Source organism: Synchiropus splendidus, chromosome 13, assembly GCF_027744825.2.
Source record: "Synchiropus splendidus isolate RoL2022-P1 chromosome 13, RoL_Sspl_1.0, whole genome shotgun sequence".
NCBI lineage: Eukaryota > Metazoa > Chordata > Actinopteri > Syngnathiformes > Callionymidae > Synchiropus > Synchiropus splendidus.
In genome coordinates, this window is record NC_071346.1 from 7294542 (window position 1) to 7308684 (window position 14143).

Sequence of the window (14143 nt, forward strand, 5' to 3'; positions counted from 1 at the left end):
TGTTTTCCGCCCATTGTTGTTTTCCTCGCATCAGCCGGTGGGCATCATCCACGGCGCATCCTCAGTGTCTCCGAAGAACACACCCAGACGTGATCCCTGATTTTTATTCTCTTTCTTGATGCTTGTGTATCAGTGCAGTTTTCCTTCGCAGACACAATGGCAGTGACAGTGGCTCGGTGTGGATGCATGTGGCCTTTGAACCCATTGTTGTGTCGCGGGTGAGGGTGACGTCAGTGCCGTGTGCGGTAGACGGAGCGGCGTGCTCGACTAGACAAAGACGGTGGACTGACTCGGGTCAGGCAGCAGCAGCAGCAGCGGAGAGCCCACGCTCCCTGGGTGAAGTCAGACTCAACACCCGCGCTTGGATTTTCAACAGAGCAGCCAGGGCGATGCTCAGCCTGAAGACCTATTGACGCTTCCTGGGTGATGCGCGGACTCTTCGGGGGAGAAAAACAGCTCCATCTCTCATTTTTAGCGTCGTTCCTCCAACGCCCCCCATCCCTGCTTTAGCCTGCTAGGTGGCTAACACCGCTAGCTCTTCTCCTCCCGGCTGCTTTCTCTTCTTTTCCTCGGCAACCTGACAACACGAGAAGAGGAGAGTTTATCGGCCACGACCAGAGGAGGTGAGTCCGTGTGGTTCCAGCACTTATTTAATTCTGAAAACGAGCGCGGCGCTGTTTGTGAATGAGCGTAACTTCCAGTGTCAGGAGTGAGCTAACTAGTTAGCCGCGGTGCTCCCAAACAAAGGGGTCGGCAACGTGACTGAGTGCCGACTCTCTGGAGGTAGCATGTTAGCTCCTTCACCGGAGAGGGAAATGCACTACTTTTTCTCTTGTTCACCCGGCAAGGCGCACCATTAAAGTTCACTTTAACTCGCCGGAGTGAGTTTTAGTCTTGTTTCGTTGTTTAAACTTGGAGCTTCTTGAAGGCTCCGCTTGTCAGACGAGGAGCAACAACAGACAAAAGCTCCCGGACACTGTTGTCGTCTGCCCCGAATTCGAACCGATTTCACCCCCACTTTTAAGAATGTAACACTTATTTTTAAACGATTCGTTTCAGAATTGGCCATCACACGGGCTTCTGTGATCTGATGTAAGATCCACAGAGACTATGCCGAGCCCTTTATTCCATCCCGAGATCATGGACCACGACGTGGTGATCAGCAGCCAGCACAACGGTCTTCCCCGCGAGACGGACCAGGACTCGCGGGAAGAGGACCACCAGGAGGTCCTGCGCTTCGCCCTGGATCAGCTGTCACTCATGGCTCTGGAGAAGGTGGACGCTGGGAGTGGAGGCGGCGGGCTGGTCGACTCTCTGGAGGGGACCCCGGGTCCCGGCTCGGAGAGCTGCAACGGCGGAGGCGGCTATGTGGATCTACAGATGATGGAGCACCCGAGCGGCTCCCGAGACTCGCCGACCTCCTGCTCGCCATCCCCCGAGTACTACGGCTCGAGCGGGTACCACATGGCCGGCTCGCACTCCATGATCCACGGGGAACAAAGCTCGGTGCTCAGCAGCAGGAAGAGGAGCGTCAACATGACCGAGTGTGTGCCTGTGCCGAGCTCCGAGCATGTGGCTGAGATCGTGGGGAGACAAGGTACGGGGTGTTTGTTGTTGTTTGTGTTGTTGTTTTCGGACGTTTACTCGGGCAGCGTGGACGGAGCCCGCTTCTTTGTTTGGGTGTCAGACCACAGAGCTTCTCCCCCCTCCCCAGAAGTTTGAGCCGGGGCTAATTCAGGTCAGATCCCGCCTGTTGTTGGCGTAAAGGCATCAAACAATGCATATATGCGGGTGAAAACCTCCCAACCGACGTATTTTAACAGTATTTCTGAGTGCATTGGGACAATAGCTTGACAGGATGGTTTGGAGGAGGAGGGGGGAGGGGTGGGAGCGGGTCAGACAAAGCGGCAGATTGTCGGGAGTCTGGACGTGTCTAGCAGCCTGCGCCAAACAAAGGAGGCGCTCCGATATTACATGGTCCTTACTCGCCTTCAACTCATCGATACGGCGCGAGCGTTTAACTCGCCGTAGTCACTGTTTACGCGAGTGCTTCGCACTGGCTGGAGCGGAGCTGTATTTCGGGAGAAATGGGGCATCGGGAGCTCGGGACTGGGCGGTGTTACGCCCTGCACCCAGCTCCGTCTGCCGGCTCCGCTGGCCTCGTCGTGGCCGGGATTTCACAGCGCGGGGTCGTTTTCTGGCACCGTTCGGCGCCTTAACGGACTATTTGAGTGAACATTATGCACCGGGCCAGCTTGGCGCAAAGGTGCTAGCGTGTAGCATTGTTCTCTTTGTTTGAAAAAGCCATGCTTTCTGCTTCCCACAATGACATCACACTCCGCGCCTCCCATTGGCTGCAGACAACACCGCGTCCATATTTAAAGACACAGAGCAAATAAACACGTAACATTTTTAGCTGGGTGATTCATCTAAATAGAGGTGTTTAGTCACATTTGTTTTGGCTTTTTTAGAGCATGTTAAATCCCAAACTGTTACATACGTTTTTTTATTCAGTTATTTTATTTTAACGAACTGCACTTGGTTCAAGATATAAAGGAACACAGCCTCACTGTTTTGTGTCTCAATATATAGATCAAAAAAACAATTGTAATGTTTGTATTAGGGATGGCTCCAAACCACTTTTTCACATGCCGATTAAATCCAATACCTTCTACTTGCCACTCAAAAAAGTTGTTTGCTGGTACCTAAAAGCAGCTTTTGCTTATTAAAACAAATAGCATAAATAAACATTCAGCATGGCAAAAGTATTGAAGTAATTCCAGAACAAATATACTCAACTTTAGTCCTTGTTCGACACACCATTGTAAAATCAAAAACTGAGGATATTGTGGTGTGATTTCTGCCTGGGCCTGACCTGATACAGATCCAGGTCGAGGCTGATAACCGTCTCTAGTTGGTGTTTACTGTGTTGACAACTTGAGTCTGATTCTGACACGTGTTTCTGTCAGGGTGCAAGATCAAGGCCCTCCGTGCCAAGACCAACACTTACATCAAGACTCCAGTCAGAGGCGAAGAGCCCGTGTTCATCGTGACCGGACGCCGAGAAGACGTGGAGATGGCCAAGCGTGAGATTGTGTCTGCGGCTGAGCATTTCTCCATGATCAGAGCGTCGCGCTGCAAGGCCGGTGGGCCTGGCGGAGGCGGCTCTCTCCCCGGACCCCCTCATCTACCCGGGCAGACCACAATCCAGGTACACACCGTTTGCTTATGGTGCTTGTTTTTGTTGAGGGAAAACTCACTCACCTGCCACTGCTTGTGCCGTCCAGGTGAGGGTGCCGTACAGAGTGGTGGGTTTAGTTGTTGGACCCAAGGGAGCCACTATCAAGCGGATCCAGCAGCAGACTCACACCTACATCGTGACACCCAGCCGGGAGAAGGACCCCGTGTTTGAAGTGACTGGGATGCCTGAGAACGTGGACCGAGCCCGAGAGGAGATCGAGACCCACATCACCCTGAGAACTGGAACCTTTGTGGACCTCCAGGGAGACAACGACTTCCACACCAATGGCACTGACGTCAGCCTGGAAGGCCTGGGCTCCCTGAGCGGAGGCTTGGGAGCATCACTGTGGTCCAGGGCGAGCAACCACCACTCTGCACCTCCTCCTCCTCCCTCCTCGCCACCCCCGTCCCTGCCCATGACCATGCACCACTCCTCCTCCCGGAAGATGTCCTCCTCGGTGCCCTACCACACGCACAACGGTGGCATGAACTCGGACGGCTTCAGCAACGCTCGCAAAGCCAACGAAAGTGGCAGCCCCACCAGCCCCTTCAGCACAGGCTCCAGCAGCGCCGGCGGAGGATTCAGCTTCGGCACAGAATCCAACCCCGGGCTTCCCTCGTCAGATGAGCTGGGCTTCGAGTTCAGCGCTTCCAACATCTGGGCACCGTTTGTCAACGGAGGATCCAACAACAAGTCCGGCGGCTCCTCGCAGCAGCAGCCCCTGCGTCGCAACAGCAGCGGCCTCAGCGGTGGCGCCGTCACGCCACGCTTGTCTCCAACTCTCCCTCAAGATGTGGGCGTGGGTCCGCTGGACCACCCGCTGGCTCGCCGCGCCCAGAGCGACCCGCTCAGCACTCTGTCCTGGCTCCAGTCTGGCAGCGTCGGCGGCGGCTCCTTCTCAGGAGGCTCCAGCTCTAGCTCCGGCGGCTCCTCCACTGGATACTCATCCTGCTCGGCCTCCTCTCTGCCCGGCGGCTCTCCCACCGACTCCGAAGGGGGTGGCAGCGGCGTGGGCCTCAGCTCTGGGATGCTGAGTCGGCTGAAGGGTGGCTCCGGACCCGGGGTCGCTGGTCTGGTCGGCGTGGGCCCTGGGATCAACAGGGACTGTTTCGTGTGCTTCGAGAGCGAGGTGACGGCGGCACTGGTGCCGTGCGGCCACAACCTCTTCTGCATGGAATGCGCCGGGCAGATCTGCCAGTCGGCCGAGCCCGAGTGCCCCGTCTGCCACACCCCCACTACACAGTGCATTCGCATCTTCTCTTAATGTCGGGGCTCCACGTCCAGGGGTACGGAGAAAAGACTGGGGGGAGTCCATCCATAGATGTGAAGGAAACAATGGAAGGATTCACGCTTGTTACCTTCACTCCTGACAGACCATAATAACCATACTAAGAGAACATAGAAGCTGACGATGAACAATAATACTGAGGTGTTTTCAGTGAAGCGGAGGGAATCTAGTGTCTTATCTCTCTTCAGGCCTTCATTTGGACCCGAGCAGCTCCGATCTGTCGACATCCTCCATCCTCTCAGATCTTCTGCTCGATTTCTCTTCACAGCCTTTCTCTCTTTTTGACACTTTTGTACTTACAGATATTTTTTGATGAAGCTGTCGACGAGGCGTGCACTTTTTCTACTTATTTTAATGTTGCTGACAGGACGCCAACAATACCTTGCTTCCTTCTCTCTCTCTCTCTTTTCTCTCATGTTGTTTGTGACAGTTCGCGGCAGGGTTGAATTTTTTTTCGTCCAGTTTTCTAAAGGTCGGGCAGCAGCAGAACAATAGAACATCTTCCTGGTTGCCACACAACAGAAATTAGCCATCAGTGAAGCCAAATCGATGCTCTTTTCATTCTGAGTCAAATGAGATGTGAGTCACGTCGATGATCACTCGAAAAAGAGCGGAAGGCCCAAGCTCCAACTGAGCACCTTCACCTCCAGACAATCCCTTTACTTTATAGAACCTTCTCCGAACCTGTTTGTTCCACTGCTCCAGTATTTGTTCCGGCCTCTTTGGCCCCCGTAACAGAAGCCCGGTGACTCCCCTTCTCGATGCACTCCTTGCCCCTTCCAAATAGAAAGGAAAAACTCTTTTGTTTCGGTCTTCCACCCCACACTGGCAGCAAAGCTGTATGGCACTCTCTGGAACACTGTTCATAAAAAAAGCGCTGGATTCTGGGCCAAACGCGCTCGACGCGGATGCTAGGTGGAGACCCGCCCCGCGCTCCAACCCCAGCCTCGGTGGCGTCCGCTTTATTTTTTTACGATTCTGTGCGAGTTTGCAGTAACTGCCTCCGTTTATAGTGTTAATTCTGTGTGTGTGCGCGTGCGTGTTTTGGGCCGTGCTTTGGCTAAACTTACTCTGAATCAGCTCATAGAATGAGACAAGCCATGACACAATTTAAGGACACACACACACACCTGGTTGTTAAGGGCTTCCTCTGACTGCACAGACGCTTTCAGGCAGAAGGACGAGTCATCCTCACGGCAGCTAGTCGCCAGGTCACCCAGGGCTTCCAGACACGCTGCGCATTCACTGTGCAGCTGCAGAATGTCGCCGTGTTTTGTCATCATTTTTGAGTCCCGACCCCCTCAAAGTCCATCTCCGCCTGCTCCCTCAACAGCAGGGTGACCCCCACACCCCCTCTCCTTGCCCCATCCCCTCCCCCGGAGCCCGTTCTCCTGTGAATAATTGGCAACGCTGCAGAAGTGAAGCCTTCAGTTGTTGCGCTCCTGCGCTCCAACAGGCTGAAGTGATACGTGTGATATGACGAGGGCCGCGGCCCCCACGCTGATCCTTGTGAACTGGTGGTCTTTGTCAAGACCCTTGGTGCTTCGGGGCGTCTCCCTACTGAGAGATGCTGATGAACAAAGTAGCCGAGTCGTCCCCCCTCCCTCTCTCTCAGACTTGACTCCAGCTCACTGTAGATCTGGAGTCCTGTCCCTGCTGCGAGTCCAGATCAGTTGTGTGGAGTCTGTTTTAGACCCAGTTTGCCGCCGTGTTAACAAGTGTTTGTTTTTAAAAACCCCAGTTCTCACTTGAGATCTGGCCCAGTGCCGGGATGTTTGTGGCCCAGAGAGAATGTTCCGGTCAATGTACAGTAGTTTCCTCGTTGAAAGGTACAAGTTTTTTCAGATCGCTGTTTTTTTTTTTTGTTTTGTTTTGTTTTAAATCGTATTTTGTTTTTAGCCAAATGTGCGTTCCCCCCTCCCCCATTTCCTTCCTAAAGGTTTGAAAACAGGGTTTCCTGAGGCATGCTAGCCACTCACCTCTGACCTTTTTTTGTGATTAGAGGGGGGGATGCGAAGAGAGCCTCGCCAATAAGCGGTGACAGACTCCGCTCAAGCCTCTGCTCTCCTATTTTTGCTTTAATTCTCTTTTGTATGCAGAACCAAAACGTGGGCGACTCTTAGGCGCGACCCGAGTGTGTAAATATCCTCAATACAATCAATGGGATCTTGTTTTCAAAAAGACTTGATTGAAGAGAAGTGTAGTTTCTAAAAACATGTATTATTATTTGTAAGTTAACCATCTGCATGTCTTTAAAGCCACATGGCGTTAGATAATAATTTTTAAGATGGAAAAAAAAACTTTTTACACATTTTATTTTTTACACTTTATTTGCTTACCTAAATATCCCAGACAACAATGTGACCCTTTTTATGACTTAAATCTTATTTTTATTTTGTAAGTTTTTTTTATTTCCTTTATTTTCTGTGTATTACATATAGGCAATTTATAACAAAATGAGAAAATTATTGAATAAATTTAAAAAATTGAAATATATTTTATTTGAAAGTTTATGGACCTTTTAACCGCGAGGAGGGAAAATTGTATAATTGTATGATTTTAGCCGACTTGACGGTTATAAGAAATGTATCAAGAGTTTTATTTTTTATGCTTCTTTAATAAAGTCTCGTTTTTTGGTTTCATTTTTTTACTGTAAAATGAATTTTGGCGTCTTGTCTTTATTTCTTGGTCGCACGGAATTGCAGGTGCTTATCTTGACCAGCAGGTGTCAGCAATGACGAGTGGTGGGGTTTATTAGATGTGCCGTAGGGGAAAAAAAATGTGAGTGGGATAAAAAAAAAAAAGACGTTAAATTAATAAATCAAAACAAAAAAAAAATCTAGTTTAACGGTGGTGTCCCGAAACACCTGTTCCGGTCGTTTCTCCGTCGCTTTCTCATTAAACTGAAGTAGTTTCATGCAGTCTCGCCTCTGCGCTGAAACATCTGTTTCAACTTTTGTTAAGTGCCTGTTTACACAACCCTCCTCCTCCCTAGGGAGGTCAAAGGTCACACGGGGCCTGACTGGACTCACTCAGGTGGAAACAGGTCGCTTCAGCTGAAGGTTTGAGACTATGGAAACTGGCCCATCTGAAGACGTTCCTAAACGCTGCAGAAGCGTGAATAAAGCATCGCTTACGTCGGTCCCGGGTGGGAATTTAGAGAACCGGTCCATCGATTTGGAGGCGCTTCTGCTCAGCGCTGGCACCTCACTACCAGCAGGGGGAGCCAAAGCGCGGGTATGCAAACCCGCAGGAGAAGCAGAGAAGAAGCCAGGAGCTCGGCTTGTGACAACAGACCTGTCATTTTAATAGGAAGCAGATCAGTCAGGCTGCATTCCGGCTCCTCCGCGTCCTGATTCAAGAGCAATAACGAGAAGAACGAATTAGAAACATCCTCGGTAGAAAAGTATTCTCTCATGCGTAGCCTGTGGTCACACTACATTCATGTTGGTTACAGTTTCACAAACCTGCTCGGACGAAGACATGAGTTCAGAAACACCGAAGACACGCGTGCTGGCACATTGAAGTTTCTCATCATGCAGTCGAGTCTATTCACAGGGCGGAGCGTGTCGCTGTCTCCGCCAAGTCGTGCGTGCGTGCGTGCATGTGTGTCACCTAACATGTGCCCCTTTGTGCTTGAGTGTAGCGCGTGTGTGTGAGAGTGTGTGTGTGTGTCGACGACATGGACGATAAAGCAGCAGGGTGAAACTACTGGACAGACTTTGGAGACAGTACTGACTCCGGACGACAGGTGGCAGCAGTTGATCCAACCACCGGAAATGGACGCTCACGTGACAAAACATAAACGCTTGGCGGTGACTCTCGATGGCTTCTCCTGTTTAGAACTCTGGTTTGTGCAAATTTTGGTCCTGCTGAAGGCAAATTCATGGAAAACATTCTTCTATTTGATAAAAAAAAAACACTTCCCCTTCAACGACGTCAAACGAGAGATTGCTTGGGTTTGGATATTGCAGTTGCTTGCGTCACAGAGGCAACATATTGCTCTAAGTATCAGGGTGGGAATGAAAGATGCGCCCCCTCCCCCCCCCACACACACACAAACATGGCCACTGGCTTCATGCAACGGAGTGTGTCCCTTCCAAAATACTCCGGAGGTGAGGGTCACGTCCCGGTCCACAGGCGCTGTAGCCCTTTTTTTCTGTGCACTTTCAGGGTGTATTGCTGTGTCGCAGGAAACAGTGGACGGTAACTATGGTTCCACATGCAGGTCAGTGATGGGGCACGGAACAGAACAGGCATCGGGGTTTGGGGGCGACCAGGCAGCTGAGTGGACAGGAGGTGAGACAGGAACCTTTCCTGACAGAAGCAAAAGTGCAAAGTATGAGCGTGTTTCCTGGTTCCGCGGTTGTTTCGGCATACAAAAGTGGGATGGTGGTGGCCGGGCGCGGCCGACTCATGGCTTCGTGGGTGGGGTGGAACCTTCCTCCTCCTTGCTTGCATTGATGTCAATGTAATGTCAGCGGGTCTATGTACAGGTGTGTGTGTGTGTGTGTGTGTGTGTGTGTGTGTGTGTGTGTGTGTGTGTGTGTGTGTGTGGTTCAGGAGTCAGTGGTCAGTGGGTGGTCTCTCAGCTGCGGCCCTCCTCGGCCGAGCGCTGGTCAGACTTCAGCTTCACAAACTCTTTGGCCACGTCGTCGTTGTTGCGCTGCGAGAGGATGCGCAGCACCGTGAGGCCCGTCTCGTCCATGTGGACCCGCCGTCCCAGCGGCAGCCAGCAGGTGACGCTGCCCTTGTTGGCCATGTCCTTCACCTGCAGCACCGCCATCCCCACGGTGCGGTCTTCCCGGGCGAAGCAGTAGTCCTTCACGCACACCTGCAGCTCGTAGCTCTCCGGCCCCACCTCAGTCCCCAGCGAGCTGAAAGTGGAGCCCACGGTTACTTTCCTTCCCACCGCACACTCTCATCGGTGATACTCACTACTGGAAGCTCTCGTTGAACTTGGGCGACCAGCTGTTGTTCTTGGACTTGGTGGCGAACTTCCTCTTCTTGTCGCTGAGGTGGGGGCCGATGATGTAGACCTCCACGAAGGGCCGGAAACCTTGCGCCCGCCACTTGAGGTCGTTCGCTGACACCACTGCGAGGGGGAGGAGTGAACAGTCAGAGAGGCGGCGGAGGACGAGCGCACAGAGCTGTCACCTTTCACGCTGATCTTGTGTTCTCCGTTGGGCTGCGGTAAGATGTCCACGTGCATCACCACCTCGCCCACCGCGTCCACGCCAGATGCTGCGGCACAACAGCCAGTTATGTAAGACACACACACACATATAGGATGATAACAACAACAACAAATATGGAGGAATCCCTGATAGCTTTTGTTCAGAGATGTTTTTCACTACACAATGGCCAGGGTTTCCACTGCTCTTAATGTGCTTGAAATTCTTACAACAAATTCTTTTAGAAATATTTTCAAGACATTAAGAGAGCTTTAATTTAAATAAGATGATATAAAAAGTTGAATATAGCCACCGTGATTTATTGTGCTGTTGTCAAACTGATGGAAAATAAATGTTTAAATATATGTATGGGTCCATCATTCAGTAATATACCAAATTCATTCATATTGAAAAATGTGGCTTCTTATGGCAAATATTCTTTTACCATTCTATTCGACCAAATATATAAATAATACAAACATTAAATATTCTATGATGATGATGAAAGTATTGAATGAATAATCCATGTCATTATTATTATCTATTATGACCTGTTTTTGTCTCTATTGTTTGCCAGGCGGCAGATTCAGTCGTCAGTTAATCCTGCGAGGAAAGGTCATGTGACCGGAGTCAGTAAATGGCACGTACGTTTGTCTGGTGGCGTGTCCTCATTTGCGGTGAAGCGGATCCCTTTACCTCCGTGGACTGTGGTGAGACAAAATGTTAGATGGAGATGATCTTCTGTGCAAACAGATCACACGTCTGAAGCACTTTGTGAGGGCTCAAATGGAGCACTGACCCTGAGCGTGCTGCGAGAGGACGAACTTCCTGATGAGTTTGTCGGTGGCCTGCGTGTAGAGGGACAGCGCGTATCGCAGGGACTGGAGGTCCGGGCTCTTCTCCAGGAAGGTTTTCTTCAGCCCCACTCCACCGGCATGGAAGTATTGCTGCGGGACGGGAGGGGTTTCAAACACAATCAGGCGTCAACAGAAGCACCAAGGTGTGGAAAAACTAGCTGGAATAAACAAGATTGTGCGGAGCTCCCACAAGTGGGACGCTCCATTAGGAGGTGAGGAATGGAGACTTAATGCTCACCTTGATCGTGTCCAGCGCCAGCTCGATAACAGCGCACTGCTTTGGTGTCAGAGCCTTGGCTTCCTCCCGACCCATGTGCTCCTGTGGATCGTGGACCAGTTCAGCTTCTGGCCAGGATTTTAAAGAATCAAAAGACTAGATACCTTCAGCTTCGACAGTTGGCCTAATTCCTTCGCAGCGTTGAAGATCATCTGGGTTCCCTGTGAGGAACAGAGTATTAGTGAGTGAGACGGAGGCTGGTGGGCTTGAGGAGTGGCGGTGAGAGCAGGCAGGAGACTTGAGGAGTGAAAAGTGAGACACATAGAACACGTCAGTGAAGGGGAGCAGGAACTTCCCTCAGCTTCTCCTCATGCACTAACACACAACAATACTTACAATGACCTACAGAAGAGAGGAGAGATGGGATGAAAGGTTTAGGAAGCGGCTGCAGCATGAGAGGATGAATGTGGAGTGGGTGAGCGCTGTCCTACCGTCTGGTCGGTCAGCGTCGGCAGCACGATGGTTTTCTCCATGGTGTTCATCACCAGCTTCCACAGCTCCTTCAGGACACGCTTCAGGACGGTCTTCTCGCAGATCTTGGCGAAGAGCGACAAGCTGGAACACAGGAACATGTCACAACTGAGACACTGGGACAGGGAGAACTTTTTGGTCCTCTATTTAAAATGAGTCATTAAACATTTGAAAGTGTCTTTGTGAGTGCGACTCACTTGCTGTCCAGGAAGTCCATGATGGGCTGCAAGACGTTGTCGGCCTCCTGAACCACGCTGCCGTTGGCTGGTACAGTTTGACCTTTGACCTGCGCCAGGATGTCCCCCATCTGCCGGACGTTGTCCTCGATCTGGGGCTGAAAGCTGCGACCCGTACAGAGGCGTCAGCGGAGGACAGACTGGACCGGCTCGCGGAGGAGCGCCCCCTACCTGACAGCAAAGATCCGGCTGAGGTCGTCCATGACGCTGTTGAGCTTGTTCTGCAGCTCCTTCAGGAAGTCACTGGCCTCCACGTTCAGCTGGGGGCGGAAGAAACTGTCGAGTTAGGCGGCATTTATTTGGGAGAAACCACCAGGGGGACTCACGTCTTTGCCTCCCATGGCCTCGAACATCTTCTCCAGCTGAACTCTCAGCTGCTGGATGTTATTGATGATGATACACGGCTGCGGGGCGGAAGAGCAAACCCATTACACACACAGACAGAGTTCCCCCTTCTGCTTGCTCCTGGCTTTTTCTTCCACTTGGTCGGGATAACTTTTATTGCTTCTCTGGCAAAAACAGCTCTGGCGAGGCTGAAGAGGTTTAAGTAATTACAGCTCCTGCTCTGTGAGTGACACCACATCCAGTTCATTCAACATCTAATCCACTTTGAAATGCTGCAACTCCCCCTGATGAGCAAACACCTGTGGCTGGCCATCACTCACCACCTTCTCCTTCTTGACGTGGTTGGGAAACTCTTTGGCGATGATGTCGGCGTAGGACAGCAGGACGTTCCCGATGGTCTGGTGGAGGAGAAGACACTGGTGAGTCTCTGCTTGTTCTATCAAGGACAGCGTGAAGGAGGAGTGGTGGTCACCTTGGCAAACCTCTTCATGTAGTTGCCCACGATCTGCGGGTCGGGACACTCCAGCTTGCGGATGATTTCAAAGCTCTGGTTGAGCTGAGAGAAGACGTCGACCACGGAGCAGGAGAACAGCGCGTGCTCCGAGGTGACCTGGAACTGAGGGCCCACAGAAGGGAAGCCGACGGTTACAGACTTCTATTGGTGAGAGGGCTCCATCCCATAATAGTTCTCGGCGCACACGTGGACAGGCCGCGCCATTGTCCCTCAAGTGAAGAGTATGTAAGTGGAGCTGGGGTCCGTGTCTTTCACTGACTCGGCCGCTCCTTCAGGCTGCAGGAATTGGACCCTCAGGATTTTTGGCATATGAGCTGGGATCATCTTCTGTGTTTTATCCACCTTCTTGCTGTACCGAAATAAACCCACTGTGTGCGTGTGGGGGGGCTTGTTTACACTGCCTTGTGGGGACCAATTTTTGTCATAACAATATCTTTGTGGGGTCCTTTTGCTAGTCCCCACCTCCATTTGAGGATGAAGACTTCAAAATAAATGGGTCATTATGATAGGGTTTAAGTTTGGTTCAGAGTCATGGTTAAGGTTCGGTTTAGAGTGAGAGGCTGGGGAAAGGGTTATGTCAGGGAGAAACCTCACAATGTCTCCACAGGGACAGCAATACAAACGTGTGCGTGTGTACATGCGTGCACAGCCTTGAGCCGCAGCATCTGCAGCAGTTTGTTGGCACCAAGCGAGTATTGATCGCCTCGAGGTCTCGAACCTTTTCTGTGTAGATCTGCTGAGTCAGCGGCCATGTGGTGAGAATGTGTGGATTTGCGTGAGACTGAGATGAGGGGGGTGGGGTCGGGGGTCACGTGAAGACCGGTCCATTATTGCTGTCCAAACAGGAATTTAATTCCATGCTGAGGTGAAAGGTTTTCCCAGGTGAGGGACGCAGGAATAAGCCAGAGGGATGGAGTGTTTTAAAGTCTGAGGAGCAACGGAACAGTTACCCCGTCTTTTTTGTCCCTCTCCAGCGCTCCGTGTAGAAAGTCGCGAGACACTTCCTCGTTTTCATCCAGCCACATGATGACGAAGGGCTCGAACCACCTGCAGGGAAAAGGAGTCAGAGTCAGGTGGCAGGAGAGTCAGGCGCGGGCTGGGGAGGGGGAGACTCACGCCGGATACTCCGGTACGTGCTTCTGGAAAGTGGGCAGCTCCTTGCAGTACTCGTTGTATAACCACTTCACTTTGAAGTGCAGGTTCATATAGTCGGCGCTTTTGCACAGGCGGTGCTTCTCGTGCTCTGAATCATGCGGGAGAACAAGAGAGAAACCTTTTGATCAGGGAGCCTTCAGCAGGCGGCGAGAAGACTGACCTTCCATGGCGTATTTCATGTCCTGCGCGAACATGTTCCACATGACCTCAGCGCTGATCTTTCCCACGTTCAGCTCCTGAGGGAACCTGGAAGAGGAACCAGAGTCTCTTGAACGTCGCACGCCTGCCTGCAGACCCCTGCTCCCTGGGTCAGAGAGCTGCTGAACTGGTTCACCTCAGTTTTGCCTACAAATTATTTGTATACACATAAGAGCAAACCTGGTGAATTTAAAGCAAACACCGTCTTTGTTTGATCGTTCCCTATGGCTGAACCTTCAACCCCGTTTAGAGGTGGAACGTACTTCACACTGGAGCGGCCTGCACCGTCATCTGCTCCTTAAGAACGGTGTCTGGAGACACATACCATTGATGCCAGTGTTGTCCTTTTTACAACTAAAACTCTTAATAAACCTTCACTTTCTCCAT

The 14143-nt window shown here is 51.5% G+C and overlaps 2 protein-coding genes across 2 annotated transcripts in view; one reads left to right on the forward strand and one right to left on the reverse strand.

Moving 5' to 3' along the window:
- On the forward strand, positions 1-7277 carry LOC128769103 (RNA-binding protein MEX3B-like). Its single transcript, XM_053882417.1, has 4 exons — positions 1-623; positions 1060-1597; positions 2970-3211; positions 3288-7277. Exons 2-4 carry the CDS (start codon positions 1111-1113, stop codon positions 4503-4505), a joined length of 1947 nt encoding a protein of 648 aa, XP_053738392.1. The 5' UTR covers positions 1-623; positions 1060-1110; the 3' UTR covers positions 4506-7277.
- LOC128769105 (protein unc-13 homolog A-like) overlaps positions 6881-14143 on the reverse strand; it is a 25129-nt gene continuing 17866 nt past the window's right edge. The window contains exons 27-42 of the mRNA XM_053882419.1: positions 13719-13804; positions 13520-13646; positions 13354-13450; positions 12362-12505; positions 12210-12287; positions 11871-11948; positions 11716-11804; positions 11506-11649; positions 11269-11392; positions 10942-10998; positions 10799-10879; positions 10503-10650; positions 10352-10408; positions 9687-9773; positions 9468-9624; positions 6881-9406 (exon numbers count right to left, since the gene is read on the reverse strand). Of these exons, the coding sequence (XP_053738394.1) occupies positions 9118-9406; positions 9468-9624; positions 9687-9773; positions 10352-10408; positions 10503-10650; positions 10799-10879; positions 10942-10998; positions 11269-11392; positions 11506-11649; positions 11716-11804; positions 11871-11948; positions 12210-12287; positions 12362-12505; positions 13354-13450; positions 13520-13646; positions 13719-13804 (1843 nt within the window). The 3' untranslated portion in view covers positions 6881-9117. The remainder of the gene's footprint in view (positions 9407-9467; positions 9625-9686; positions 9774-10351; positions 10409-10502; positions 10651-10798; positions 10880-10941; positions 10999-11268; positions 11393-11505; positions 11650-11715; positions 11805-11870; positions 11949-12209; positions 12288-12361; positions 12506-13353; positions 13451-13519; positions 13647-13718; positions 13805-14143) is intronic.

Bases quoted from the DNA above. Each gene is read 5' to 3' on its own strand.
- LOC128769103 (XM_053882417.1), top strand. From the start codon at position 1,111: ATGCCGAGCCCTTTATTCCATCCCGAGATCATGGACCACGACGTGGTG. The intron at 1,598-2,969 runs GTACGGGGTGTT...TGTTTCTGTCAG, and splicing joins TGAGATCGTGGGGAGACAAG to GGTGCAAGATCAAGGCCCTC. The intron at 3,212-3,287 runs GTACACACCGTT...TGTGCCGTCCAG, and splicing joins CCGGGCAGACCACAATCCAG to GTGAGGGTGCCGTACAGAGT.